Source organism: Procambarus clarkii, chromosome 33 (assembly GCF_040958095.1).
Source record: "Procambarus clarkii isolate CNS0578487 chromosome 33, FALCON_Pclarkii_2.0, whole genome shotgun sequence".
Lineage (NCBI taxonomy): Eukaryota > Metazoa > Arthropoda > Malacostraca > Decapoda > Cambaridae > Procambarus > Procambarus clarkii.
In genome coordinates this window covers 11,902,164-11,930,114 of record NC_091182.1, presented here as the reverse complement: position 1 = coordinate 11,930,114, position 27,951 = coordinate 11,902,164, and the positions used below count along the sequence as shown (strand labels likewise).

The 27,951-nt window shown below is 42.3% G+C and overlaps 2 protein-coding genes across 2 annotated transcripts; one reads left to right on the top strand and one right to left on the bottom strand.

Moving 5' to 3' along the window:
- Positions 1–12,604: 12,604 nt before the first annotated feature.
- On the bottom strand, positions 12,605–15,909 carry LOC138370686 (uncharacterized). The gene is made up of 3 exons (XM_069335298.1): positions 13,326–15,909; positions 13,060–13,187; positions 12,605–12,677 (listed from the first exon to the last, which is right to left on the bottom strand). The coding sequence occupies exon 1, from the start codon at positions 14,952–14,954 to the stop codon at positions 13,377–13,379; it is 1,578 nt and encodes a 525-aa protein (XP_069191399.1). The 5' UTR covers positions 14,955–15,909; the 3' UTR covers positions 12,605–12,677; positions 13,060–13,187; positions 13,326–13,376.
- LOC138370726 (uncharacterized) lies at positions 15,118–16,141 on the top strand. Its single transcript, XM_069335324.1, has 2 exons — positions 15,118–15,631; positions 16,059–16,141. Exons 1-2 carry the CDS (start codon positions 15,118–15,120, stop codon positions 16,139–16,141), a joined length of 597 nt encoding a protein of 198 aa, XP_069191425.1.
- Positions 16,142–27,951: the final 11,810 nt, after the last annotated feature.

The window sequence follows — 27,951 nt, the reverse complement described above, 5'->3', positions numbered from 1 at the left end:
CCTGACTCAGTTGCAAGTACATTAATTTCTTGGTGTACTTTGCAGTATTGAACTGTGGGAGAATTCATAAAATCCTCCCGAGGTGTGGTAGATTGTGATGTCTTTCTACATAAGGCATAATGATGCATACCTTTGTTGCATCTACTGCACAACCGTAGATGGACTACACATTTACTGGGGTCATGAGAACCCATTCACTTGGTGCATCTATGTAATTCTTGTAGGCGTTTAATCCTGGTATCAAAGTTAGGATAAACATTGCATTTATAAGTGACATGCTCTTGTTCACAGAACAGACACTTTCTCTCTCTTGCTGAGTTTGTCTTCTTAGCAGACACATCAACTACAGTCTCAGAGGGAGATACAGAATAAATACCTATGTTACCACTCTTCTTTCCCGTGGATGGAGCAGTCCTAGGCTTGAATTTACTAGACTTGTTCAAAGTCGATTTTGGTTTAACTGAACTGTCAGTATTAGGTTGCTTAGACTCAGGTTTAATCTTATCATCAGTTTTCAACCTGTTGACCATTATTCTTAACCCCTCGAATATTTGCTCGAGAGTGAGAAACTCGGTTTTATGGTGTGAGAATATTTCTGCTAAAATATTTCGAGGTAATTTCCTCTGTAAAAGTAACTTAATTGACCATTCTGAGGCTGGTACATCAACTTTAGTATCTAAGGCCTTCACTAGAGACTCTACTTCTAGCCTGAAGCTTTGAAGTGAGTCTGGTCAGTTACTTGGTGCATTCAGATCCAGTAACTGATAATATAGGTTAGCAATACTTAACTCTTTGTTGCAATAGTTCAACTTTAGTAGTTTTATAGCTTCTTCATAATTGCTCTCAGCAAGAGCTAGGTTATTTATGACCTTTTTAGCCTTCCCTTTGAGAAGACTGTTTAGGTAAGAGAATTTAGAAACCTTATCAAGAGAAGGTTTTGCATGTATATGAACTCAAATGAAGTCCAAAATGTGTCCCATCTTCTTCATCCAGTCCTGCAAATGTAGGTAAGTCTAAAGTAGGTCAACGAACCTCAGGTAATTGTACACTGGAATGAGACACAGTATTATTTGCATTGAATTTATGTTGAATTACTATATTACATAGTACATTAAGCTTGTCTTGAGTATCATCTTCATATTGAGATGTCTCAGCTAGAGTTTGATCGATTTCATCAGGATCAGTTTCTGCTGCATTCAGTATATCAAGATAAGACCTGATTATAGATCTGACTTGATCAAATTTGAGATCAGCTACTGTCAATGATATTTCTAATTGATGGTAATCAATGGGAGTTGCTTTAGATAAAGTTTCAGACTTATTGATCTGTCTGGTTAAATGACCTTTAAGGCCAATATAGATTCTCCTTAATTTTTCAGGAGTAGCCATGGTGGCTTTAAGTCCAAATTTCATAGGACTTGAATAGTTATTGCTAATGTAGCTTGGGTACTTGTTCATTAGTTGGCAAGTAAATTGATTATAGCCTAAATTATTCTGGCTAAGTTGCACTCTTCCTCATTCCGAGTTAAATGCACCTACCTAACAACAAGCAGCTAAGAATTTTGAGCAATACTTGAATGTCACTATTAGAAATTCTCCTGGCTAGCTCTTCATTATCACCATTTGATGTAATAGTGAACATTCAGCAGCACTCAAAATTTATATATGCAAATAGTGAATACACAAAATGATTTATATATATATGTATATATACTGTAATCAGAGTCAGTATAAGGTACTTGAATCCCACCCTGTTGCAGGATCCGTATAATAATGAATAATATAATGCACTATTGACTAGTTCAAGACTAGTTGAAATAATTTCTACTAAAGAAACTACTAAGTTATTTAGTCTGCATTTGTGCAAAACTCAGCACAATCACAGCCTAAATTCCTACCTAATAAAGGTTGGCGTAAATTAATTAATGGTGTGGTAATGTGAATATGTGCTGTGTTTTTGGGTTTTTTAGATATTATAATATATAAATGTGCACTTGAACACACAAGTAAAAATATAAAATATATAGTTTATTTTGGCTTGCTAGCCACAACCTTTTATGATGGTTGATTGTGTTGATCATTTTGTCAACTACATGTGACCTAGACTCACCTGACAGGTGTATACCATCTCTAGCCAGGTTTTGCCTGTATGGTCTGGCTGTAAATTGAATGTAAGTGGCATCCAATCATACTGTTTTCCTCAGTCGAAAGTTTATATATTTGGCAGCCTTTTGGTAATATTCTTGACTTACTCCCCAACGATTATTATGACTTAGTTGACGAGGTTGCACTAATGTGAACACTACTGAACTGCTAACAAGTTTAAATGAGGAAATTGTTGTTTTGAGGTGATTAATTACCTCAGCTGGGTGTCGAGTAGGATGGATGTCATTATCACCTAGATAAATAATGGTTAGATGGTGAGGCCAATCTAACGCAGGTGTTAATGTGGAGTTATTGTAGAAATTGTGAGCTGTTGCTCTTGGTGACCTTGAAGATTCTTACCTCAGTGTGAGGTATAGGTCTGAGTGTTGTGGGTAACTGACTATGTCCTACTAGTGCTACATTATACATGAGGTATAGACAGCAAATAAATTGGTGTGAGTTTGGCTAACATATGTGGTACACTGTTGCTAGCCACAGATAATGAAATATGGTTAGTCTAGGTTACTACACACGGTAATTAGTAATGGGTAATTAGGATAGCTTGATTCTCAGCTATCTATCAGATTCGAAGAGGACTAAATTTGTGTTGTTCTCTGAGAACTGATATCGAATTTAATATTAATTTGGATGTATCCGGTTCGAAAAGGACCAAATTTGTGTCATGAAGGAAAGCTAACTCTCAATATATTGATATTTAATTGAATTACTCGAAGGACCTCCCTATTTTTACTAAAAAGGGAAACAGATAAATAAACAATAGAAAAGGACTGAAATACCAATACCTGTGGATAATGTAACCATTAAGAATTATTCCTTGAATATTAATGGACTGTAGATTAGATTACAATTCAAGAGGTAAACTTTCCCAAACCTCACAAATGGGGGGTTAATACCAGAAGTTGAGTTACTCCTAGTACACTTCATCAGGCTGGTTCTTCCTCGAATAAAATTAGTAACTCTTACTAAGATATATAAATGATATAAACATTTGATAATTTGGTTATTTCCAAGAATATATTGAATAATGGTTAGATAAGAAAATTGTTCCTATCTAAAGTTCATGAGGCTATGAAATTATACTTGACTTCCTAGCTCATGTAAATGAAATATAATTTTTAATTTTTATTAGGTTTCAACTGTTCATAAGTAAGTAATAACTAAATTGAAATAATCTCAGCTGCTTAGCTGAGACAGTAAAAGGAAGCGTGGTGTCGAGATGGCATCATCTGGAACTTGCTGGAACACGTGACTCGCTAGCGTAGCTTGGGAAATTGTTGCACTCACGGCAGCGCCAACACACGCTGGAAACCCAATGGGGTGTAAAAATTGTCTATACAAGTTAAATTATATCATTACGATTCAATGGAAGGGACCAATTAAATTCCTTGTGGACGCACTTGTTGTTAGGGGAGGTATCACGACGTAATGATGAACTAAGGGAAAAGTTATTATATAGTGAGCTCCTATAAAAAAAACTAGACCACTTAACCTGCTGGTTGTCCACCGATGCTATCCTTGGATTGCTAATGTAGTAATTGCACACTCCAGGGCCGACCATGTAGTTGATGAAAGTTTCGCCTGTCCCTGGACTTATGGCCGCCACGTTGTCTCAGGCGTCGTCCACCTGCATGGAGGTCTCGTGTCCGACTCTCTCCTCCCTCAACCCCTCTCTCGTGCATGCGCAACATATTTTAGTAGAAACTGAATTTTTTTTCCTTGTAATTACTCAACTTACGTCAATGAGAAAAGGGTCACAATTATTGGGAGTTAAATATTGTTTATATTCTCGTTATATTCTATATTCCACGAGATGTGGAATAAGTATTACAATTCATGGTGTTGTAGAAAATGTTGAAATGCCAAATGTGGTGGTGCATCAAAACAAGGTGTTGCAGTATTGCAATATAAAATATTTTTGGAAATATTATACTTCAAGGGGCAGTAGTCTTAGAATACAAAGTGTAGAAGCATATGTTACAACACTAGGTATGGCAGTAAGTGTTACAATTCAAGGTGTATCAGTAAGTGTTACAAAACAAGGTCTGGCAGCAAGTGTTTCAATGCAATGTGTTGCAGTAAGTGTTACAATAAACTGTGTGGCGGTATTACTGTATTTGCACTGCGAACATAACGTCTCACTGTATTTGTACTACCAATGTAATGGCCATCATACTGTATTTGGACTACCAGCATAATGTAACAACATCAGTTTAACAATACTTTTTTTTGCACTTCTTAATAGAACAAATGCTTCAGTGTTTGCAATTTCAATGTTAAATAAATAAAAATTTATTATGAAAATGTAGGGTTAATTAAGTTTTTTATACGATATAATTAGCTAAATATTTGTTAACATATTTCACATAAACTTAACTGAAGATAATGTAAAATAGTAATCAGTAAATTTATCTGGGTGTAACTTTAGCTGGAGAGAAAAAGGCTCCGCCAGGAGATGAACCTGAGTCTGCCACTTTAGAGGCGGCCGTGCTGACCGCTGCACCACAGAGCCGGGCTCTGGAATTATTATGTTTATTATATAAATTTTGCGGATAAAATGGTTATATATAAACAATATAAATGATCATATGTAACAATGTGTGACGGTAAATATTACAATAAAAGGTGTGGGTGGATTACAATACAAGGTGAGGCAGTAAGTATTATAATTCAAGGTGTTGCAGAATTACAATACAAGGTGTGGCAGTAAATGTTACATTGCAAGGTGGGGCAGTGTTACAGTTCAATGTGTGGCAGTATTACAATACAAGGTGTGACAGCAAATGTTACATTGCAAGGTGGGGCAGTGTTACAGTTCAAGGTGTGGCAGTATTACAATACAAGGTGTGGCAGTAAATGGTACAACAAAAGGTGGGTGTGGCAGTAGTATTAGAAGGCATCCCTCTGTCTCAGGAGACTATAAAGTTGCGCTCTGGTTGTGGGTCTGGAGTGGCCTTTCCAGGGTGCAAAGCCAGGATAGATACGTTAAAGTATCAAAGACAACACAAAGTTAATGTGTTGATACGGGGGAGAAGCTGTCACCTTTGCAGCAGCCCCCCCCCCCCCTCTCCACGGCGCCGTCAGTCAACAAGTAGGTAAGTGTTACAATACAAGGTTATCTTGAGATGATTTCGGGGCTTAGTGTCCACGGGGCCCGGTCCTCCACCAGGCCTCCACCCCCAGGAAGCAGTCCGTAGCACCTGACTAACTCCCAGGTACCTATTTACTGCTAGGTAACAGGCGCATCAGGGTGAAAGAAACTCTGCCTACTGTTTCTTGCCGACGCCCGGGATCGAACCCGGGACCACAGGATCACGCGTCCAGTGTTCTGTCCGCTCAGCCACCGGCTCCCCTGAAGGTGTGAAGTGTTTCAACACATGGTGTGGCAGAGTTATAATGCAAGGTGTGGTAGTGTTTCAATTCATGGTTTAGCAGAGTTACAATACAAGGTGTGGCAGTTATAATACAAGGTGTGGCAGTAAGTATTACAATTCAAGGTGTGGCAGTAAGTATTACAATTCAAGGTGTGGCAGTGTCACATTGCAAGGTAGGCCAGTGTTACAGTACAAGGTGTGGTAGTATTACAATACAAGGTGTGGCAGTAAGAGCTATATTACAAGGTGTGGAAGTGTTACAATAGCAGGTGCACCACTAAACGTCACAATAAACGGGGTGGCATTAAAGATTACAATAAAGAAACGTTCTACTTGCTGTATTTGAATAGATTACAAAACATATAACCTGCTGTATTTGAACAACCAATGTAGTTTCCCATTACTGTATTTAGACTAACAACGTAACATTCCACATACTGCATATTAATAACTAATATAACGCCCCACATACATTAATTGAACAACCAACAAACGCGCTATTTCCTGTATTTGGAACCCATGGGACCGACCCACCTAATGTATTTGGACTAACAACGTAACGTCCCACATACTGTATTTGGCACCAACGTAATGTACCATCATCAGTTTTACTATTCTTCTTATTTTTGCTAGTTTTACAGAACAAATTCTTCAATGTTTGTTATTTAAAAGTTAAAAAAAAAAATAACAAATGATCATGACACTGTAGACCTAATATAGTTTCTCATATATGCTATAATTAGTTAAATATACATATTCACATTTACTAATACTCTGTTGAAGATAATGTAAACATTAATTAGTAAATTTATCAGGGTGAAAATTTAGCTGGAGACAAAAAGTTGAACCTGAGATGAAAGTTGAGCCAGGAGTTGAACCCGAGTCTGCCACTTTAAAGGCGGACGTGCTGACCGCTGCACAACAGAGCCGGGCACTGGAATTATGATGTTTATTATATAAATGTTGCGGATCAACAGCCCTCCCTCCAGCACTGGCATAGAAGTTCATGAAGCTCAGTTTTAAGTGTTCCTCAAACGCACTTGAGAACTTCAGGCGGAATCCCATCGTCTCCCGGCGCCTTCCCAGAGGAAAGTGCAGTGCTTTCTCAACTTCTTTCACAATCGGTTCAAAGTCTAGTTCTTCCATGATGAGCAGACACTCGATTTTATCCAAGGCCTCTATGCTGACCAAGTTATCTCTATGGAGTAGAGTTCGGAGTAACGTTCCACCCAGCGATTCATCTGTTGATCACGATCTTTAATGATCTCTCCAGTGGCTGACTTCAGATGAGCCGTCCTGTTTTGTGTAGGGCATGTTGCCTGTTTGATCCCTTCGTACATGCCTCTTATGTTGCCGACAGTGTCCACGGTCTGCATGCTGGAACAAAGTCGGAGCCAGTAATCGTTAGCACAGCGCCTTGCAGTTTGTTGAACTCTTCTGCAGGCAGTTCGGAGGACCTGTAGGTTTCTTTCTGAGGGCAGGTTCTTGTAGACTGAGAGAGCTCGTCGCTTTTCGTGTTCGAGGGGTAACAGTTCCGCTCCACTGGCCTCGAACCAGTCTGCTGACTTGTTCTGCCTCTTACCGAAGGTGGACATGGCAGTTTTGAAAATAGAGCCCCCCCGAGGTTTGACTACCTCTCACTTGCGCTATCTCAGGGTGGTCCAAGAAGGGCATTTACCAGCGCAGCAGTGAACTCACCCACCTTATGAAGGTCACGGGTACTGTTTACGTTAATGTGTGGTCTTTCCTCCTTCTTTGCTCGGTGGATTTTCCGGGTTTGGAACTTTACTTAGCAAATTACGAGGGAATGGTCGGTATTACAATATGCGATCTGAAAGCTGCGGGTCAGTTTGACGCTTCTCTGATTGCTACGCCCCGTAAGCATCAGGTCGAGTTGGTGCCAATGCTTAGACCTGGGGTGTCTCCAGGGAACCTTGTAATGGGGCTTCGTGTCGAAGAAGGAATTGATGACACAGAGATCATAACGACAGCAGAACTCCAGAAGGCGCTGCCCATTCTCATTCATTTTCCCAAATCCAAACTGGCCCAGGCAGCAAGACCAAGAGCTGTGATCAGAACCAACCTTTACATTAAAGTCTCCCAGGAGGAAGACTGGCTCTTGTTGAGGTAGGTCTCTAAGAATTAGGCAGAGATCATCATAGAATTCGTCCTTCGCTTCGGTAGAGGAGGTCAGTGTGACGGGAAAGTGTAGAAGTGTAGGTGTTCGGCAGTCCTCCTAATGGCTGGTGTCAATGCCTATCACATTTTAGAAAAAAAAGATCAACTGCTTGGCTGTTGTCTGTGGTAAAGTAAGGAAAGACACGCAAAACACATAGTATGAACAATGAAACTTTAATTAACTTTAAAAATTATGAATAAGACAATTCCTTGGCTATGTACAGTGCAAACAAACAAGTCAAAAAATATAACATAAAAATTAAGAACAAGGGTGACGTTACTCTACAAATAAAATAAAGACTGAAAAATGATTAACAGGTGCTGAGAATATAGCGCTAGCTGAGAACCTACACCAATAAACAGAGCGTATATCAGTTCACAGCTTGGGAGCACAAGGATATTCTAACTTCAATGGCTGGTTCAAGACCAGACATCGACTTGGTAGAGGGCGCTGAGGTGCAGAGGTGCAGGTGTGCAGATGGCGGGTCACCTGTCAGAAGCAGGCAGGCTGGAATGGTAGTTTGCTGGTTGACGATGGTGGCGAACCGGCATGGAGGGAGTGAGGAGTGGGGGGGAGTTTAGGGTACGTTTGCCATCTGGTCAAAACGTTTTGTGCTACTGGTAGATGTATCTTGAAGGTAGCATCTTAGTGTTGTATATATATAAGTAACTTTACGTAGGGAAGAGCAGGCTCAATCTCTCTTGAAAGAGATTACCAACATAGTATGCAGGCATTGATGACGCTGACCATTCCTGCTGCTGTATAAAGCTGAAGTTTGATGATACTTGCAGACCCCTCCGTGGGCGGTACTATGGACCCTAGCAATCTATTTTTGACAGGGAAGCCAACGCCATACTTCCTTACCTCTTCTTCTGGTTTGCCCTTCCAGAAGAAGGTAAAATCCTTCTCCCGAATGCTGCCGGTTGTGGGCAGACGTGTTTCGTACGGGGCGACTACGCCCATCTGGATCCCGAGGAGTTCATTGTTGACCACAACTGTCTTGCGGGCGTCGTTCACTTCCAGCAGATCTTCCGAGAGACCCGGTGTCATGGTCCTAATATTCCACATGCCCAGTTTGTGAGCTGGGTGGCTCTGTGTTTTTCTTTTGCCTGGCGCATGGTTGACGATCCGCTTGTTGGATTGTGGTCTAAGCCCCACGCACCCAGTGGAGCAGGCGGACCGTGGCGGGACAGTACGTTATTTGCTGGGAGGCTGCCCAGGTTGAGGCGGGCAGTAGCTTTCCTATGCATTCGGATGATTTCTCCCACTGACGGAAGCAACCCCTGGCGCCTCACTCTACGCCAATTGAGTGACAGGCTTATCACTGGTAACTCGCTTCCCGTGTTGAGCAATCGTCAAGGCGGCGCTGGAGTGTCCTCTCCAGGGCATAGGCCTGGCCAGTAGTTATTGGAGAACCGGCTGTTGCCTATGCAGCACATCCACCCTCTCCACGCCACCGATGCAATCCAAGGGAAGGGCAGGAGTTGTACCAGTAACGTCGCAGGAGATGCCGGAATGTAGCTGTAAACAGCTGCAAATCGCCTTAGGGACTCTGATTCCGAATTTTTCCTAGAGGTTTACTCCCGTAACCATTCCCATGAATGGGTTTAGCCCAAGACAGCGGAGGTTTAAATTCGGGGTTTTCCTTCCCCTAGATGAGCTACCATCCCAGTCTAACGGGTTTTATTTGCCCGAAGCAACTGGTTTTCCCACCAGAGGCCCGCCTTCGCCCCTTCTTCTGTTAGTAGAAGTAGTTCCGTAGGGCCTAGAGGCTAGGCCACACGAGGAGGCCAGTAGCTGGTCTTGGTTGTCAGAGGCTATTTGAGACTTACGCAATCAGGGGCACTTTGCAGACTGTGTGAGTTTATCTCCACAACCCTAAACGTCCCTCCCCGGCTATGACAACCCTTGAAACAAGGTGTGGCAGTAAGTATTACAACACATGGTGTGGCAGTGTTACAATATAAGTTGTGGCAGCATGTGTTACAATATAGGTTTGGCAGAAAGTGTTACAGTATAAAGTGTGGCAGTATTACAATACAAGGTGTGGCAGTAAGTGTTACAATACAAGGTGTGGCAGAAAGTATTACAATACAAGGTGTGGCAGTTTTGCAAAACAAGGTGTGGTAGTTTTACAATGCAAGTTGTAGCAGTACGTGTTACAATACTAGGTGTGGAAGTGATTCAATAAAATGTGCTACAGTTAGTGTTAAAATAAAAGGTGTTGTAGTGTTATAATACAAGGTGTGACAGTGTTACAATGCAAGGTATGGCGGTATGTTTTACAATACAAAGTATGGCAGTAAGTGGTACAATATAAGGTTTGGCAGTAAGTGCTAGAATTCAAGATGTGGCGCTAAGTTTTACAATGCAAGGTGAAGCACTAGGTGTTACAATAGAACGTGATGCAGTAAATGTGGAATAGAAGGGGTGGCATGTTTCAAAACAAGGTGTGGCAGTAAGTGTTTGAATAAAAGGAAGGTGGGGCAGTGTTACAATACAAGGTGTTGCAGTAAGTTTCACGATACTAAGTGTTACATTAAGTTTGGCAATACAAGGTGCAGCAGTAAGTTTTACAATACAAGGTATTGCAATATTACAATACAAAGACTGACTGTGTTACAATATAAGATAAGACTGAAAGAGTTATGATAAGGGTAGAGCAGAGTTACAATACAAGAGGGGGGAGATAGTAAAATACAAAGTGAGGTAGTAAAAGTTTCAATACAAGATGTGGCAGTAAATGTTACAATACAAGATGTGGCAGTAAATGTTACAATACAAGATGTGGCAGTAAATGTTACAATACAAGATGTGGCAGTAAATGTTACAATACAAGATGTGGCAGTAAAAGTTTCAATACAAGATGTGGCAGTAAATGTTACAATACAAGATGTGGCAGTAAATGTTACAATACAAGATGTGGCAGTAAATGTTACAATACAAGATGTGGCAGTAAATGTTACAATACAAGATGTGGCAGTAAATGTTACAATACAAGATGTGGCAGTAAATGTTACAATACAAGATGTGGCAGTAAATGTTACAATACAAGATGTGGCAGTAAATGTTACAATACAAGATGTGGCAGTAAATGTTACAATACAAGATGTGGCAGTAAACGTTACAATACAAGATGTGGCAGTATTTCAATACAAGAATACAAGGTGTGGCCGTATTTCAATACAAGGATACAAGGCGTTGCAGTGCTACAATACTAGTTGTGGCAGTAAGTGTTTCAAAACAAGGTGTGGCAATAAGTGTTACAATACAATGAGTGACATTGTTACAATACAAGGTGTGGCAGTAAGTGTTACAATAAAAGTTGTGACAGTAAATATTATAATAAAAGATGTGGCAGTAAGTGCGACAGAATGTGTTACAATACAAGGATTGGCAGAAATTGTTACAGTACAAGGTGTGATAGTGTTTCAATATAAGGTTTGACAGTAAGTGTTACAATACAAGATGTGGCAGTAAGCTACAAAACAAGGTGTGTGGCTGAAAGTGTAACAATTTAATCTGGTGAAGTAAGTGTTACAATATAAGGTGTGGCAGTAGGTATTACAGTAAATGTTGGCAGTTAGTTTTACAAAACAAGGTCTGGCAGTCACTGATACAACAAAGGATTTGCAGTAAATGTTACAATAAAAATTGACAGTAACTGTTGCATCACAAGACGTGGCATTATACACAAGGTGTTACATTACAAGCAGTGACAGAAAGTATTGTGACATTGTATTGTGTTACGATACAAGGTGTGGCAGGAGGTTGAACATATATATATATAAGATGTGGCAGGAAGTGTTAAAATTCAAGGTGTGGCAGAGTAACAACACAAGGTGTGGCAATAAGTGTTACAATACAAGGTATGGCAATAAGTGTTTGAATACAAGGTGCCTCAGTAAGTGTTATATTATAGTAGTAGTAGTAGTAGTAGGCATCCTTTAGTCTCGGGAGACTATGGAGTTGCGTCCTAGTTGTCAATCCTGGTGCAGCGTCTGGTGTGACTGATGAGGCCAATCCGAGAGTGGCAGTCCATCCCACACCGAGCACAAACGAAGTCCGATTCTAGTCTGTCTTCCTGGTTACCGACTTTCCTTCTCTGTCTGTTTGCCTCCGATTCCTTGGCAAGTGACTCCTCGAACTTGGAGAGACCTCTTTGAACAGACTGCCTCCAGGCTGAAGGGTCTGCAGCCAGTGTCTCCCATATAGCAAGATCGACGTCCATGGCTTTCAGGTCCCTCTTGCATACGTCTTTGTACCGTAGCTGGGGCTTGCCTGTTGGACGCTTTCCATGCCTCAGCTCTCCGTACAGGAGATCCTTGGGGATCCTACCGTCGCCGATTCGCACAACGTGCCCGAACCAACGCATTCGTCTCTGTTTCAGCATTGTGTACATGCTGGTGATTCTTGCCCTCCTCAGGACGTTGTTGTTTGTCACCTTGTCCTGCCAGGTGATGTCCAAGATGTGTCTAAGGCAGCGCATGTGGTAGGCATTCAGCTGTCTTTCCTGACGGGCGCGGAGTGTCCAAGACTCACTGCCATAAAGGAGAGTGCTCAGGACACAGGCTCTGTAAACCTGAATCTTAGTATACTCAGTTAGCCTACTGTTGGCCCACACTCTCTTTGTCAGTCTGGACATGGTAGTAGATGCCGTACCGATGCGTTTGTTTAGCTCCATATCAAGAGAGAGGGAGTCAGAGATTGTGGAGTCCAGATACACGAAGTCGTGAACGAATTCCAGTTTGGAATCGGAGATGCCGATGTCAGGTGGGGAGTCCACTCCTTGTCCCATGACTTGTGTTTTCTTCAGACTGATGGTGAGTCCGAAAGCCTGAGAGGCCTCGCTGAAGGGGCCATGTCACCAGGATATAAAAAAATGTCGTAGGGTATTCAAAATTTATTATCCTGATACATGTGAAAGGTACTGCAACTGGGCCAAGTTTCAGCATCTCAGCCTAAATAGAGAGGGAGAGAAAAAAAAAAAACGAATTTTTAGACAATTTTCCAACAATGTTCAATTTGTTTCACAGCCCACAATTTTAAACCGAAATCACTTCTATGACACTCAGCTATGACCTTACTATATAATAAAGATTTGCATGTCACATTATTATCCTAGATGTATTTAGTGCAATGATACCGATTTATTAAATTTTCCCCCCAAAAGTATGCAACAAACTGAAGCTTATCATTATTTATAAAATCAATAAATCTACCTAGATAAACATCCTGACATGCATTTTTAGAGGCATAAACTCTACATATAATGTGCAAGTTTCATGTAAATTGAATAATAAATAAAGGCTGTGAAATTTTATTTAGTTGTAAAAAACTTACCTGCAGAAAACAAAGTTCAAAGTTGAGCCACCTGTGGGTGAGGTTGATGTTGACCAATATCATTCAAAATTTGCACCCTTGTAGAAACGCATGGGTTCAATATGGTGTGAAAGTTCCATGAAGATCGCCTGAATAATAAAAAAAAAAAAAATTATTATTATACAAAAAAAAAAAATAAAATAAAAAAAAAACAATTAATATTTGTCACCAGTTGTATATGTACAAATATTTATGAATATCACAATATAACACTAAAACATACTAACCTAATATAATTGGTCAGAAATATGAGTCCTGCAGGTGGCACTGTATTGGCACTAGTAGGCCCCTGCCCCATAACCTGGGTCAGCTCCCTCAGGGGCCTGTCGTGGCTTGGTGGTGCGTTTCGTTGGTATCTGCATCTCCTTGTTCTTCCTTTCAAAGTACCAGTCTCGTAGGTCACTTTGTGGTAGACCAATGAGGCTGGTCAGAGATCCGGCCACATATCCGACGTTGTAGTTGACAGCTGTGATTGCCATTGCGAAGTCGACCATTACACGACCGACAAACTTGTCTTTGGGGGCGAGTTTCCAAAGTCGGTGGTGTAGAGACTCGTTTGGATTCTGTGTCTTCCCCTTCAGACACCTCGTCATGTTGTCTTCTGATATCAGATTGTAGTATATCTTGAGGACTTCTGTCATGTGGACACTAGGAAGCTGGAAATGTACCTTCATCGTCTTGTGTGATCTTGGGGTCGTTTCATTTGCAATGTCTTGCTGGAAAAAACACCAAGACTCTTTCCCCTTAGGGCAATGCATGTGCATTGGCTTCTCATCAGTCGACGTAGTATGCAACAGTCCGGACAAACAGGCATCCCTCATTCGCTTCCAGTCTGTGTTGACATTATCTCTGATAGCTTTTGTAAAGTAACTTGCCAACCTTCCAATGGTAGCATCTGTCAATTTACCTTTTCCTTTCACCAGTGACACTCGTCTTGTCTTTTTGACATTCCCTTTTGTCTCTCTCACTTCCACCGCTGTTTTCTGAAAGTTCCGGAGCTGTGTAGCCAGTCTCTTGCTGAAGTGGTTTATACACTCAGCCTTTTCCACGGTTACATTTCCATATGGACCAGCACCATTATTCATTGCACAAATTCTATTGAAGGCTGATGAATCCCCATCACAAACCAAGGTTGTATACCTGAATTTCAGGTCTTTAGATCGACCCCACAACAATACTGCAGCATCAGCCTCCATATTTTTGGAAGTGCCGTCATAGTTCTTATCACAATCAGATACATGTTCACGCATCTTATTGTCAAACTCCGTCTGTGTTATTTTTCCTTGTTGTTTTCTATTCAGTAATAACTTGCACTTTTTGCAGTTTTTGCAGAAACAATTGTAGTCCACAACGAACCCTGTAAATATCTCCACAACAAAGGCACTCCCAATCTGTGAATGATGGCCCCTTGTGTGCCAAGATCCATCAAACGATACATCAATGTCCAGGATCCCATCAACGGAGTGCCTATCAAATTTTTCTCTGTAATGATTGAAGATGATATGACGAGTGTTTTCTTGCAACGTCGCCCATTTCACATTGGCAGCGTTCTTTATCATTTTCTGGACCCTATTATATGTCTTATAGGATACACATTTCATGTTTGGTATGTTACACATACCACGGTAATATGTATATCCGTGTCCATTTAGCATGTTGGTGTACACTAAGGCTATCATATTTTCATTATTTCCAGACAATACTTCATCGTCTTCATAATGACAACGATTACAGATTCCTTTCACTGTTACATCATGTTGCAAAATCGTAATTGTGTGACAAACTGTACCCAATTTACAGTATTGGCATATGCAATGTTTATCAAGGTATTGTTTCAGTTTTTTATCCGTGACCATTAGCGCAGACTCGCTAGTTTTTTTCCTATGTGTCACTTCACTGTCACTGTCGGTTTCCTTGTCACTGCCCTGGTCAGTGTCCTTGTCACTTCCAATTGTTTCTTCTCCAGATAAACCGATTCGTTTCTTGGCACTGCTCTGGATACGTTTACGCTTTCTGGAAATGTTTGGAGTTGCCAGATCAGCACGTGAGGTGCTGGGACGTGCAACAGCACCTGAGGTGCTGGGACGTGCAACAGCACCTGAGGTGCTGGGCCCTGCAACAGCACCCGAGGTGGTGGGCCCTGCAACAGCACCCGAGGTGGTGGGCCCTGCAACAGCACCTGAGGTGGTGGGCCCTGCAACAGCACCTGAGGTGGTGGGCCCTGCAACAGCACCCGAGGTGGTGGGCCCTGCAACAGCACCCGAGGTGGTGGGCCCTGCAACAGCACCCGAGGTGGTGGGCCCTGCAACAGCACCCGAGGTGGTGGGCCCTGCAACAGCACCCGAGGTGGTGGGCCCTGCAACAGCACCTGAGGTGGTGGGCCCTGCAACAGCACCTGAGGTGGTGGACCCTGCAACATCAAGAGCGAGAACGTCTGGAGTAGCAGGTCCAACGTCTGGAGTAGCAGGTCCAACGTCTGGAGTAGCAGGTCCAACGTCTGGAGTATCAGCTCCAAGACGTGCGGTGGCAGAAGGTAGGATTGTGGGGGGGGGGTGGTTGCGGGCTGCGACAGGCCCCTCACACTCGCGGCTGAGAGCCCACCACGATCTTCACTCGACGAACTGCGTGATTTACGCATTGCAGCCAGCTGTAACCTTCTACGGGCAGCTCGCATGCATTTAGCTTTCATTGTTTCCTTCTTCTTCGTTTGGTAAGTCATATTGCAGTCCAAATAGCACAGAAATAGCGAGCGTTCTGGGAGATATTGTGAGCGCGCGTCAATGATAGCTCCACCTCCTCCTGGACACAGAGAGTTACTGACTGCCCAGCCACACGCCGTCCTCTGCCTCAGACAACGGTTGCCAATGAGTGGGTTTATATTCGTGTTATGCATAATATGTTATTTACAACGCTATTACGAAATATAAGACCTTTACAACGTAAAACACATTACTCCGCAGCGCACCCAGGCCGCGAGGCCGGATTTGGCAAAGTTGCAGCGGGAAATTTGACTCTAATTACGTTATTTATCAAGATAATATAGAGCGGTTTCCACCACAGTGTTGCCAGAACGTTGTAGTATTTTTCGTAATTTTTCGTAAATATTCCATTTTTCATCGGATTTTCGGGTGACATGGCCCCTGAAGCGGGTTATGAGCCGTTGGAGGTCTTCGGCTGAGTGGGCAGTGACTGCTGCGTCGTCGGCAAAAAGGAAGTCGCGCAGACACCTAAGCCGAACCTTCATCTTGGCTCTCAGCCTGGCGAGGTTGAAGAGCTTTCCATCCGACCTGGTCCGGAGCTAAATGCCTTCCGTGACAGATCCGAAGGCGTGCCGCAGCATAACTGCGAAGAAAATCCCGAATAGGGTTGGAGCCAGTATGCAGCCTTGCTTTACTCCACTTCGGATGTCAAAGGCGTCTGATGTTAGGCCATCAAAGACCACGGTGCCCCTCATGTTCTCATGGAAAGATCTGATGATTCTGAGGAGCCTGGGTGGGCATCCGATCTTGGGGAGGATCTTGAACAGGCCATCCCTGCTGACGAGGTCGAAGGCCTTCAGTCAGATCTATGAAGGCTGCGAAGAGTTGCTGCTTTTGTTCCCTGCGTTTCTCCTGCAGTTGTCTGAGGGAAAAGACCATGTCGATGGTGGACCTATCAGCTCTGAATCCGCATTGTGATTCTGGAGAGACTCTCTCTGCAAGTACTTGGAGCCTCTTCAATGCGACTCGAGCAAACAGTTTTCCGATAATACTGAGGAAGGAGATTCCACGGCAGTTGTTGCAGTCGCCCCTGTCACCTTTATTCTTATACAGCGTGACGATGTTGGCATCCCTCATGTCCTGTGGCACCTCTCCTTCTTCCCAGCAGAGGCAGAGAATTTCATGCAGCTCCATGAGCAGGCTACCTCTGCAGCACTTAAGGTCTCAGCAGGAATGCCATCTTTGCCAGGAGCTTTACCAGTAGCAAGGGAGTCTAGGGCATCGCTGAGTTCTTCCAGGGTCGGTTCGCTGTCGAGCTCCATTAACACAGGCAGACGCTCAGTGGCGCTCAGGGCGTCTTCGGTGACCACATTGTCCCTGGCGTATAGCTCAGAGTAGTGCTCGACCCAGCGCTTCAGCTGCAGTGTCTGGTCCTGAATCACCTCGACAGTGGCAGATTTCAGAGGAGCGGTCTTCCTCTAGATTGGGCCGAGGGCTTGCTTGATGCCGTCATACATTCCCCTTACATTGCCTGTATCCGCTGCACTCTGTATCTGGGAGCAGAGTTGGAGCCAATAGTTGATGACACATCGCCTGGCGCTCTCTGCACTTTGCAGCGGACGGCCCGAAGGATCTGTAAGTTGCGCTGACTTGGGCAGGCTTTGTAGGCTGCCAAGGCGTTTCTATTCTCTTCGATGACAGGTGTCATCTCTTCTGAGTGAGCCTCGAACCAGTCTGCCGACCTGCTGGTCTTCTTGCCAAAGGTGGAAATGGCAGCGTTGAACACAGCATCTCTAAAGTGCTCCCCTCTTTTACAGGCAATGACCCCGGCTGGGCCAATGAGAGCTTCCCCGAGCACGCGTGCAAAATAATCTTCCACCTTGTCCTGGTTGCAGGTCTTGGTGGTGTCGATGCGAGGTCTGCCCGCCTTTTTCGAGTGATGAATCTTCTTTGGTTGCATCTTGACCCTGCTACATACCAGGGAGTGGTCGGTGTCACAGACAGCACTCTGGTTGCTACGCGTAATCTTGACGCTGGGTAGACTTGCACGCCTGGTAAGAATTAGGTCAAGCTGGTGCCAGTGCTTGGAACTGGGGTATCTCTAAGATACTCGGTGTTGAGGCTTTGTGCCGAAGAACGTGTTGGTGACACAAAGACCATGAAGGCAGCAGAGTTCTAGCAGACGTTGCCCGGTCTCATTCATCCTCCCTATGCCGAATTGACCCAGACAAGTGGGCCAAATGTTGTGCTCGGCACCCACTCTGGCGTTGAAGTCGCCGAGGATAAACAGTGGCTCCTTTACAGGGATTCTCGCTATGACTCTGTTGAGGTCATCGTAGAATTTTTCCTTTGCCTCTGCTGGAGAAGTCAGGGTTGGTGCATATGCACTAATTACATTGACTGGTCCTGTTTGGGAGTGCAGTTTCAGAAACAGAATTCGTTCGGTTTCCCCATCGGTGGCATAATGTGTCCCAACAGTGCATTCCTGACGGCAAATCCCACACCATGTTCTCTGGTCTCATCAGGTGGTTTTCCTTGCCAGAAGAAAGAGAAGGTCCTCTCTCTCACAGATCCTGATCCAGGGAGCCTGGTCTCTTGGAGAGCAACAATATCCATCTGCAGTTTGCTCAGCTCGCTATCGATGATTGCCTGGTTTTTGGGCGTCATTGATTTCTTGCAGGTCGTCAGAGAAACCTGGTGTCAGTGTCCTGACGTTCCATGTGCCCAGCTTTAGGGCAGTTGATATTTTCTTCTTAGGTTTGGTATTGTTTGGTGCAAAGTTGTCGGGCCGCTTGTCGGTTTTCACCCTAAACCCCACGCACCCAGTGAGGTTAACGGACCGTGGCGAGGCAACACCTTATTGGCTGTGGTTGTTGCCCAGCTTGAGGCGGGTAGTAGCTGCCCAGTGGGGCACGATGACCCCTCCCACCGTCGGAAGCAACCCCTGGCGTCACACTCCTCGCCAATCGAGCAGAAGACTTAAAACCGGTAGACTGTCGCTTCCCGTGTTGGTTCGACGCTGTGAGGCGAAGCTAGAGTGCCCTCTCCAGGGCGCAAAGCCTGGGTAGGTAGATATGGAGGAGAAGCTGCTACCCATGCAGCAGGTTCCCCTCTCCACGTTGCTGAAATTATCCAATAGAAAGGCAAATGCCAATACACATGGTTCCAGCAACGTCGCAGGAGCTGCCAGAACGAGGTCGACGTCAACAACGTACTGCCTTAGGGGCTCCAGCTCCGGATTTTTCCTCGAGGTTGACTCCTGAAGCGTATCCCAAAAATGGGATATGGCCGCAAGGCAGCAGAGGTTTAAAATCAGGGTTTTCCTTCCCCCTAGATGGGCTGCGTTCCCAGGCTATCGAGTCCCATCTACCTGGAGCAACTGGTTCTAAGGCGCCAGAGGCACGCCCTCGCCCCTTCTCCTGTCGGTAAAAAGCAGTTCCGCCGGACTTAGACTAAGCTACCCGTGCAGGCCAGGAGTTGGACTTGGTTGTCAAAGGCTATTTGAGATGCATGCCGTATACGAGCATTTTAAAGGTCATGGGGAGCTCGTCCCCCCATTACCACCCTCTGGCTATGACAACCCCTTGGAACCACACCGTGTACAATATAAGGCCTTGCACTAAGTGTTACAGTATAAGGTGTAGAAGTAAGTTTTCTAATACAAAGTCTGACAGGAAGTGTTACATTACAAAGTGTGGCAGTAATACGATATCAAGTGAGGAGTGGCGATATCAAAGCCATCTACGGACCTTCACTCCAACTCCAAGGCATTAAGTGAGACGAAGACAACGCCATCTATTGGTGGAAGTGTTGCGTTTGAGAAAGGCTCCTGTTTCATACCTCAGTTAGGAGGTGAGGTCAAAGATGATGTCCACTGGTGAGTGACGTAATGATATCAACGCCATCTAGATTGTGCATCCGATTACATTTCACAGTTCCACGGTGAGAGGTTACCATCCAATATTCTCGTTGTATGCTCTCTGTCAGGCTAATGACTTTTATGTCCACAGAGGTGACGTGAACCGGATACCAGCTCAAGGAGGCCGTAACAGGCAGTGTAACAACACAAGGTGTGACAGGAAGTGTTACAACACAAGGTGTGGCAGGAAGTGTTACAACACAATACGTGTGCCAATGATACAGTACACGGTGTGGCAGTGTTACAATACAATGTGAGGAAGTGCTTCAATACAATAAGGTTAGTAGTACCTCCTCAAGGTGTGGCAGTGCTACAATACATGGTGAAACAGTGTTTCAAGCAAGGTGTGGCAGTAAGTGTAACAATAAAAAGAGTGAGAGTAAACATTATAATAAAAGATCTGGCAGTTAGAATTACAAAACAAGGTGAGGCAGTCATTGTTACATTAAAGGTGTGGCAGTAAGTGTTACAATAAAAGATGTGGCAATAAGTGTAAAAATACAAAATGTGGCAATAAGTGTAAAAAACAAGGTGTGGCAGTATTTCAATTCAAGGTGGCAGTGGTACAATACAAGTTGTAGCAGTGTTACAATGCAAGGTTTGTCAGTAAATATTACAATACAAGGTTTGTCAGTAAATATTACAATACAAGGCATTTATATATATATATATATATATATATATATATATATATATATATATATATATATATATATATATATATATATAATATATATATATAATATATATATATATATATATATATATATATATATATATATATATATATATATATATATATATGTCGTACCTAGTAGCCAGAACTCACTTTTTGGCCTACTATTCAAGGCCCGATTTGCCTAATAAGCCAAGTCTTTCTGAATTAATATATTTTTTCTAATTTTTTTCTTATGAAATGATAAAGCTACCCATTTCATTATGTATGAGGTCAATTTTTTTTATTGGAGTTAAAATTAACGTAGATATATGACCGAACCTAACCAACCCTACCTAACCTAACCTAACCTATCTTTATAGGTTAGGTTTGGTTAGGTAGCCGAAAAAGTTAGGTTAGGTTAGGTTAGGTAGGTTAGGTAGTCGAAAAACAATTAATTCATGAAAACTTGGCTTATTAGGCAAATCGGGCCTTGAATAGTAGGCCAAAAAGTGAGTTCTGGCTACTAGGTACGACATATATATATATATATATATATATATATATATATATATATATATATATATATATATATATATATATATATATATATATATATATATATATATATATATATATATATATATATAATGTCGTACCTAGTAGCCAGAACGCACTTCTCAGCCTACTATGCAAGGCCCGATTTGCCTAATAAGCCAAGTTTTCATGAATAAATGTTTTTTCGACTACCTAACCTACCTAACCTAACCTAACCTAACTTTTTCGGCTACCTAACCGAACCTAACCTATAAAGACAGGTTAGGTTAGGTTAGGTAGGGTTGGTTAGGTTCGGTCATATATCTACGTTAATTTTAACTCCAATAAAAAAAAGTTGACATCATACATTATGAAATGGGTAGCTTTATCATTTCATAAGAAAAAAATTAGAGAAAATATATTAATTCAGGAAAACTTGGCTTATTAGGCAAATCGGGCCTTGTATAGTAGGCAGAGAAGTGCGTTCTGGCTACTAAGTACGACATATATATATATATATATATATATATATATATATATATATATATATATATATATATATATATATATATATATATATATATAAATATATATGTCGTACCTAATAGCCAGAACGCACTTCTCAGCCTACTATTCAAGGCCCGATTTGCCTAATAAGCCAAGTTTTCATGAATTAGTGTTTTTTTGTCTACCTAACCTACCTAACCTAACCTAACCTAGCTTTTTTTGGCTACCTAACCTAACCTTACCTATAAATATAGGTTAGGTTAGGTTAGGTAGGGTTGGTTAGGTTCGGTCATATATCTTCGTTAATTTTAACTCCAATAAAAAAAAATTGACCTCATACATAGAGAAAAGGGTTGCTTTATCATTTCATAAGAAAAACATTATAGTAAATATATTAATTCAGGAAAACTTGGCTTATTAGGCAAATCGGGCCTTGAATAGTAGGCTGAGAAGTGAGTTCTGGCTACTAGGTACGACATATATATATATATATATATATATATATATATATATATATATATATATATATATATATATATATATATATATATATATATATATATATATATATATATAGGGGGGTACCACCACTGGTGCAATTATAGGGACCCACAGCCTCAGAGAAGGGAACACAGAGCACTCAGGGAAAAACTTGCCATTTAACTCTGAATACGAAAGAGTGTTCGCTTCTTCTACCACCCCCCTTGTTATTTTTATTATGATGTACACTTTATTATGCGAGGTTATACAGTTGCATATCTGATTTTATACAAAAAATGAACATTAAGAGGACACAAGAAAAAGTTCGCTTCCTATAGGCTGTAGATTTCCTCGAACTCCTCCGCCGCCGGGCAGGAACCGAGGATGCAGCAGGCATTTCCCCTCTGGATCGCGACACTGAGGCGCTGAAAGAGAAAACTTGCTGCTCTAGGGTGTCTTTGTGGTGTCAATGAGCAATTGACAAGGAACTTAAGGAACTTAAGGAACTTGAGGCTTAAGGAACCAAGACTTAAGGAACCAAGATCTTAACTATGACTTAAGGAACCAAGATCCTATGACTTAAGGAACCAAGATCTATGACTATCTATGACTATGACTGATCTATGATCTATGATCTATGATTATGAGTCAATCAATGAGTATCAATCCGATTATGAGTATCAATCGTATGATTACTCATACGATTATGAGTATCAATCATAGATCTATGATCTATGATTGATCTATGACTTAAGGAACCAAGATCCTTAAGAAACCTTCTTGCACTCTCACCCCATGGGCCTAGGGTCTCAGACCCTATTGGAACGAAGTTGTACCTTTGATCTAATTGCCTGTACTTGACTGACTTTTGTTTTTCTCTGTGTGTCGCTGCGGCTCCTGCTGTGCCGGCAGAGAGGGTGATGTATGTCGTTGCCAGGGTGGATACGCAAGTATAGTCCCATGCTAACTGCCTGCCACCCTTCCACGGATGCAGTGTGATTCCGTCTGGTCGGCCGGCAAAGCTAACAGAGTCACGGTTCAGTAGGTTGCGGGGCTCTCTCTCCGCTGGACACTGAGCAGAGGCAAGGCTTCTTTTAATGATGTCGTTGACTTCGTCGTGTCTAGTGTGCCAACCACCCGATTTTCTACAGTGCAGGCCATGCAATCCATATTCGTCAGCATCTGCCTCGCCGCAAATACACCTGTGAACAGTGTGGATAGGGGCAGCAAGGCGGAGAGCGACTGCAATACGGAGCTCCTGCGGATCAAGACGTGTGCCTGTCGCAGACATAGGGACTGCCTGAAGGAAGTCCCCTGCATGGGGAGCCTGCACAGCTGCGAGGCGTGCACGATCACTGGGGGTTGTTGCTGCCTCCAGCAAAGCTGTGGCTTCTTTGTCTACAATGGGGCTGTCCCAACTGGATTGTTTCTTGGCTTTCGGCATGGCTGGTCTGAGTGCTGGGTCTGTCATGGCACCCCATTTTGTGTCGCATTCCGTGTAGTGGGGGTCCTGTATCCCCGCTACATCACTCAGGGTGTCGGGTAGAATTTCCTTAACCAGGTCATCTGATGCTGAGGACGAAGACAGGAAGGCTGGGACAGCAATTTGGGTGGCGGTGCGGACACCCAAGCCACCGAGCCTGACAGGAAGAGTGGCTTGTTTCCACTGGCATTCGTTGAGGGAGAGGTTAACAACTTTTTCCAGCATGGTCTTCAGTAGGAGGTCATACTCGTCAAGCTTTGGGTTGTCGTAATATGGGGCGCACCTCAGAAAGTAGGTTAGCCTAGGCAGGGATAGGCATTTGGTGAGTAGATAAAAAGCATCGTGGGCATCGATGTCACCTATTCTGTCTTCCATCCTCCTAAGGTCTGCGATTTTCTTGTCGAGGATCTCCTCAATGGCGTTAGACCAGAGGGGAGCTCCAAGGAGGGTGCTGTTCTCGGCCCTAATGACATGGGCTCCAGGCAAGGCAGACCTTATTCTAGCTACGATGTCTGGGTTGGAGGAGACTACTTCACACTTGGAAGGGTTCAGGACGAGACCCAGGCTTACTTCTTCCTCCCTTATTTTCCTGATATCTGACAAGAGGTGGTCTACGGTGCCAGCTATAGTGCCATCATCCAAAAAACCAGATGTTGAACTCGCTGGACAAGCTTTCGGTGATTTCTTTTAAGACTAAGCAGAAAAGAAGAGGAGCAAGAGGATCACCTTGCTGAACACCTTCACATGATCTGATTTCATGTTCACCAAAGAGCAGTTTTGACTCGCCACTGTAGCACGATAGTATGAACGGATAGAGGGGCCGGAAATGGCGATGTACGGCACAAAGTACTGCATCTCTTCTTACCATGTTGAAGGCATTCTTAAAGTCCAGTTTGAGCAGGGCCTTTTCATCAGAAATGTTGGTGATGTATGCTCGTGCTGCATGAGCAGCCGCTTCAGAGCCTTGGGGGATTCCAAATCCTAGCTGGATTGGTTTCAGCAATTCAGCCGCTTGCTGGCTGACTACCCTCGTAGCAGCCTTGGCAATCAGGCGTCGGAGAGTGCTGCCAACAGCGATTGGCCTGATTCCTTCGTCCTTCTTTTTGAGAGCACAGAGGGAGGCACCAAAAAAGAGAGGCCTGATGGCCTCAGGTATCTCACCAGCCAGACACATGTTGACGAACCTTGTGAGTTCCATAAGAAGATCTTGTGCAGCATCACCAACCGCAGGATTTAACATTTGCTTGATATGTTGAGGTTTTAACCCTGTAAAGCCGCCTGCTGACCCAGGTGGAAAAGAAAGGGCTGCTTTGTAGACCTCAGATTCACCAACGGTTAATGGGTCTGAAATGGTGTCGGCTGATGGCGGAACGATGTTGTCGCCTTGAGGGGCTCTGGGTGGGTGCTTGCTTTGCAGGGCCCGTGCTGTGGCTGAGTTTCGAGGAGCAATTTTCTCGTCACTGGTGAGGACTCTAATAGCACTTGCGGTATTTCCCTCTTCAATTTTCTTGGTGATTTGTGCTCTGATTTTGTACGTTTCCGGTATGTTGTATGTTTCCGGTATAATGTATATATATATATATATATATATATATATATATATATATATATATATATATATATATATATATATATATATATATATATATATATATATATATATATATATATATATTTTATATATATATATACAAGAAGGTACATTGGGATTGTGAGGATACATAGCATAATAATTACATTCTTGTAAAGCCACTAGTACACGCAGCGTTTCGGGCAGGTCCTTAAACTAAGAGAATTTTAAGTAGGTAAATACGTGCAAAATTTATAAAAATGATAAGTTACATAACAAGAACAAAAATAAAAGATGAGAGAAAATTGTAGGTATATTAGAGTACATAGGTAGCTCAGATTGATTGCAATGACAGCTTGAATGGTAGTTTAACAAAAATTAGTAGGCACAATACAGCATATGGCTAGCACATAAAAGAAGACAGCAATGAACACAATGATAAAGATGTTTGGATTAAGTACATAAAGATTGGGAGATTGGGTAACACTAGATACAAAGCAAATTTAAAGCACAGTGTAGGAAACTACGAAGATGAAATTAGATATTTTTTTTTTTTTGAATGAGGCAAAGTTTGACAGCTTTTCAATTCACTAGGGAGTGAGTTCCAAAGATTAAGTCCCTTAATTTGCATAGAGTGTTTACATAGATTAAGTTTGACCCTTGGATATCAAAGAGATATTTATTTCCGGTGTGGTGGTAATGGGTCCTATTACATCTGTCCAGGGAGAGTTTCAGAGCATGGTTTGCATTTAAGAACAGGGTTTTGTAAATGTAGTTGATACAAGAGAATGTGTGGAGGAATTTAATATTTAACAAGTTAAGGGATTTAAACTTGGGAGCCGAGTGTTGTCTGAAAGCAGAATTTGTTATTATTCTGATAGCAGATTTTTGCTGGGTGATGATGGGCTTAAGGTGGTTTGCAGCGGTAGACCCCATGCACAGATACCATAATTAAGATAGGGATAGATTAGTGCATAATATAGTGAGAGTAGGGTTAGGAACATAATATTTGATTTTGGAGAGTATACCAACTGTTTTAGAGGCTTTCTTAGTTATGTGTTGAATGTGGGTGCTGAAGTTGAGTCTCTTGTCTAGGAACAGGCCAAGAAACTTTCAATCATTTTTATTACTGATGTTAATTAATGTTGTCTATATGAAGCTGAATTACATTCGATGATATGCTTCCAAATAAGATGTAGTAGGTCTTTTCTATGTTTAGTTTGTTAGTTGACATCCATAAGTGGACTTTTTTAATTCATTATTCACAACATTATTTAGTGTATGTGGGTTGGGGTATGAATAGATGAGGGAAGTATTATCAGCAAACAATATATGTTTAAGAATATTAGAGACATTAGGCAGATCATTGATATATATAAGAAATAGAAGAGGTCCCAAGATGCTGCCCTGTGGCACTGCAACAGTTATTGGTAGAGTGGAAGAGGTTGTATCATTGATGGTTACACACTGGTGTCTGTCACTAAGATAGGATCGGATATAGTCCAGGGCAAGGCCTCGGATTCCATAATGCTGGAGTTTAAGTAGGAGGTAGTTGTGATTAACAGTATCAAAGGCTTTTTTTAGGTCAATGAAGAGTCCAATCGGAAACTCATTTTTGTCAAGGGCAGAGTAGATTACGTCAAGGAGACTAATGATTGCATCATTGGTGCTGTTTTGGGACCGGAAGCCAAACTGGCAGGGGCTGAGTATGTCGAATTTTAGGAGGTAGGAATAGAGCTGTTTGTAGATCATTTTTTCAAATATTTTTGATAGAATGGGTAGATTTGATATTGGTCTTTAATTGTTTATGTCTGCCAGATTGCCTCCTTTATGGACTGGCGTTACTCTTGCTTTTTTAAGGATACAAGGGATGGTATGACACTCTATGAATTTGTTGAACAGTAGAGCTATGGGTGGCGCAAGGGCATGGGAGGCGCTCTTGTATACAATGGACGGAATTTCACTGGTGTTCCCTGCCTTGGTTTTTAGTGAGTGTATGATGGACACAACATCTGCCGGGCTGACTGGTGAAAGGAGAAGAGAGTTTGGATATCTGCCTGAGAGATATGTGGTAATATGTGTCTGAGTCTGTGGGATTTTTCTGGCAAGATTAGCATCAACCGATGAAAAGAAGCTATTAAATTCATTTGCCATTTCTAAATCAGTTGGCGGTGTATACCCATCCATATTGAGTTTTATTTGATTATGTGAGTATTGTTTAGTTCCTAGGATACTAGAGATAGTTTTCCGTGTGCTTTTCATGTTGCCTTTTGCTTCATTGAATCTATTCACATAATATGAAAGTTTTGCCTTTCTTATGATACTGGTAAGCATTGATGAGCACCTTTTAACTACTTCCTTTGTAACTAGGTCAATCCTAAGTTTCTTTTCATATTCATGTTTCTTGTTGCTTGAGTTGAGAATACCACTTGTGAGCCATGGATTGTTTAATCTTTTGTCAGTTACTTGCTTGGTAAGAAGGGAACCATGAAGGTTGCAGAGGCTTAGAGTTTTGGAGAGGAAGAGGTTAGCTAATGAATTTATATCCTGAGAATTATTGAATTCAGAATCCCAGTTAATATTGTGAAGTGCATTTGTAAGATTGCCTAAAGCTGATTCACTGTGTAACCTGAATGTAAGTTTCTTGCTTTTTGGTGGTGTTATGTCCATGTTTGCTATGAGAAAGGTAGGATAGTGGTCAGTTGTTCTGTCGTAGATTATACCAGATACAAGGGGAGCTGTTATGTTAGTCCATATGTGATCCAAGGTAGTGGCTGATGTTTGAGTGACTCGGGTAGGTTTGGTGATTGTGGGGATTAGCATACAGGAGTTCATGCTGTTAAAGAAATAGTCAACTTGAGAGCAATTTTGTTGACCAAGGTCAATATTGAAGTCTCCTCCCAGAATGAAGGGTTTTTGTTGAGATTGTTGTTTATAATAAGATTCCTTAGGTTATCTGAGAATGAAGCTATGTTAGTATTGAGAAATGTATTGATGGTTCCA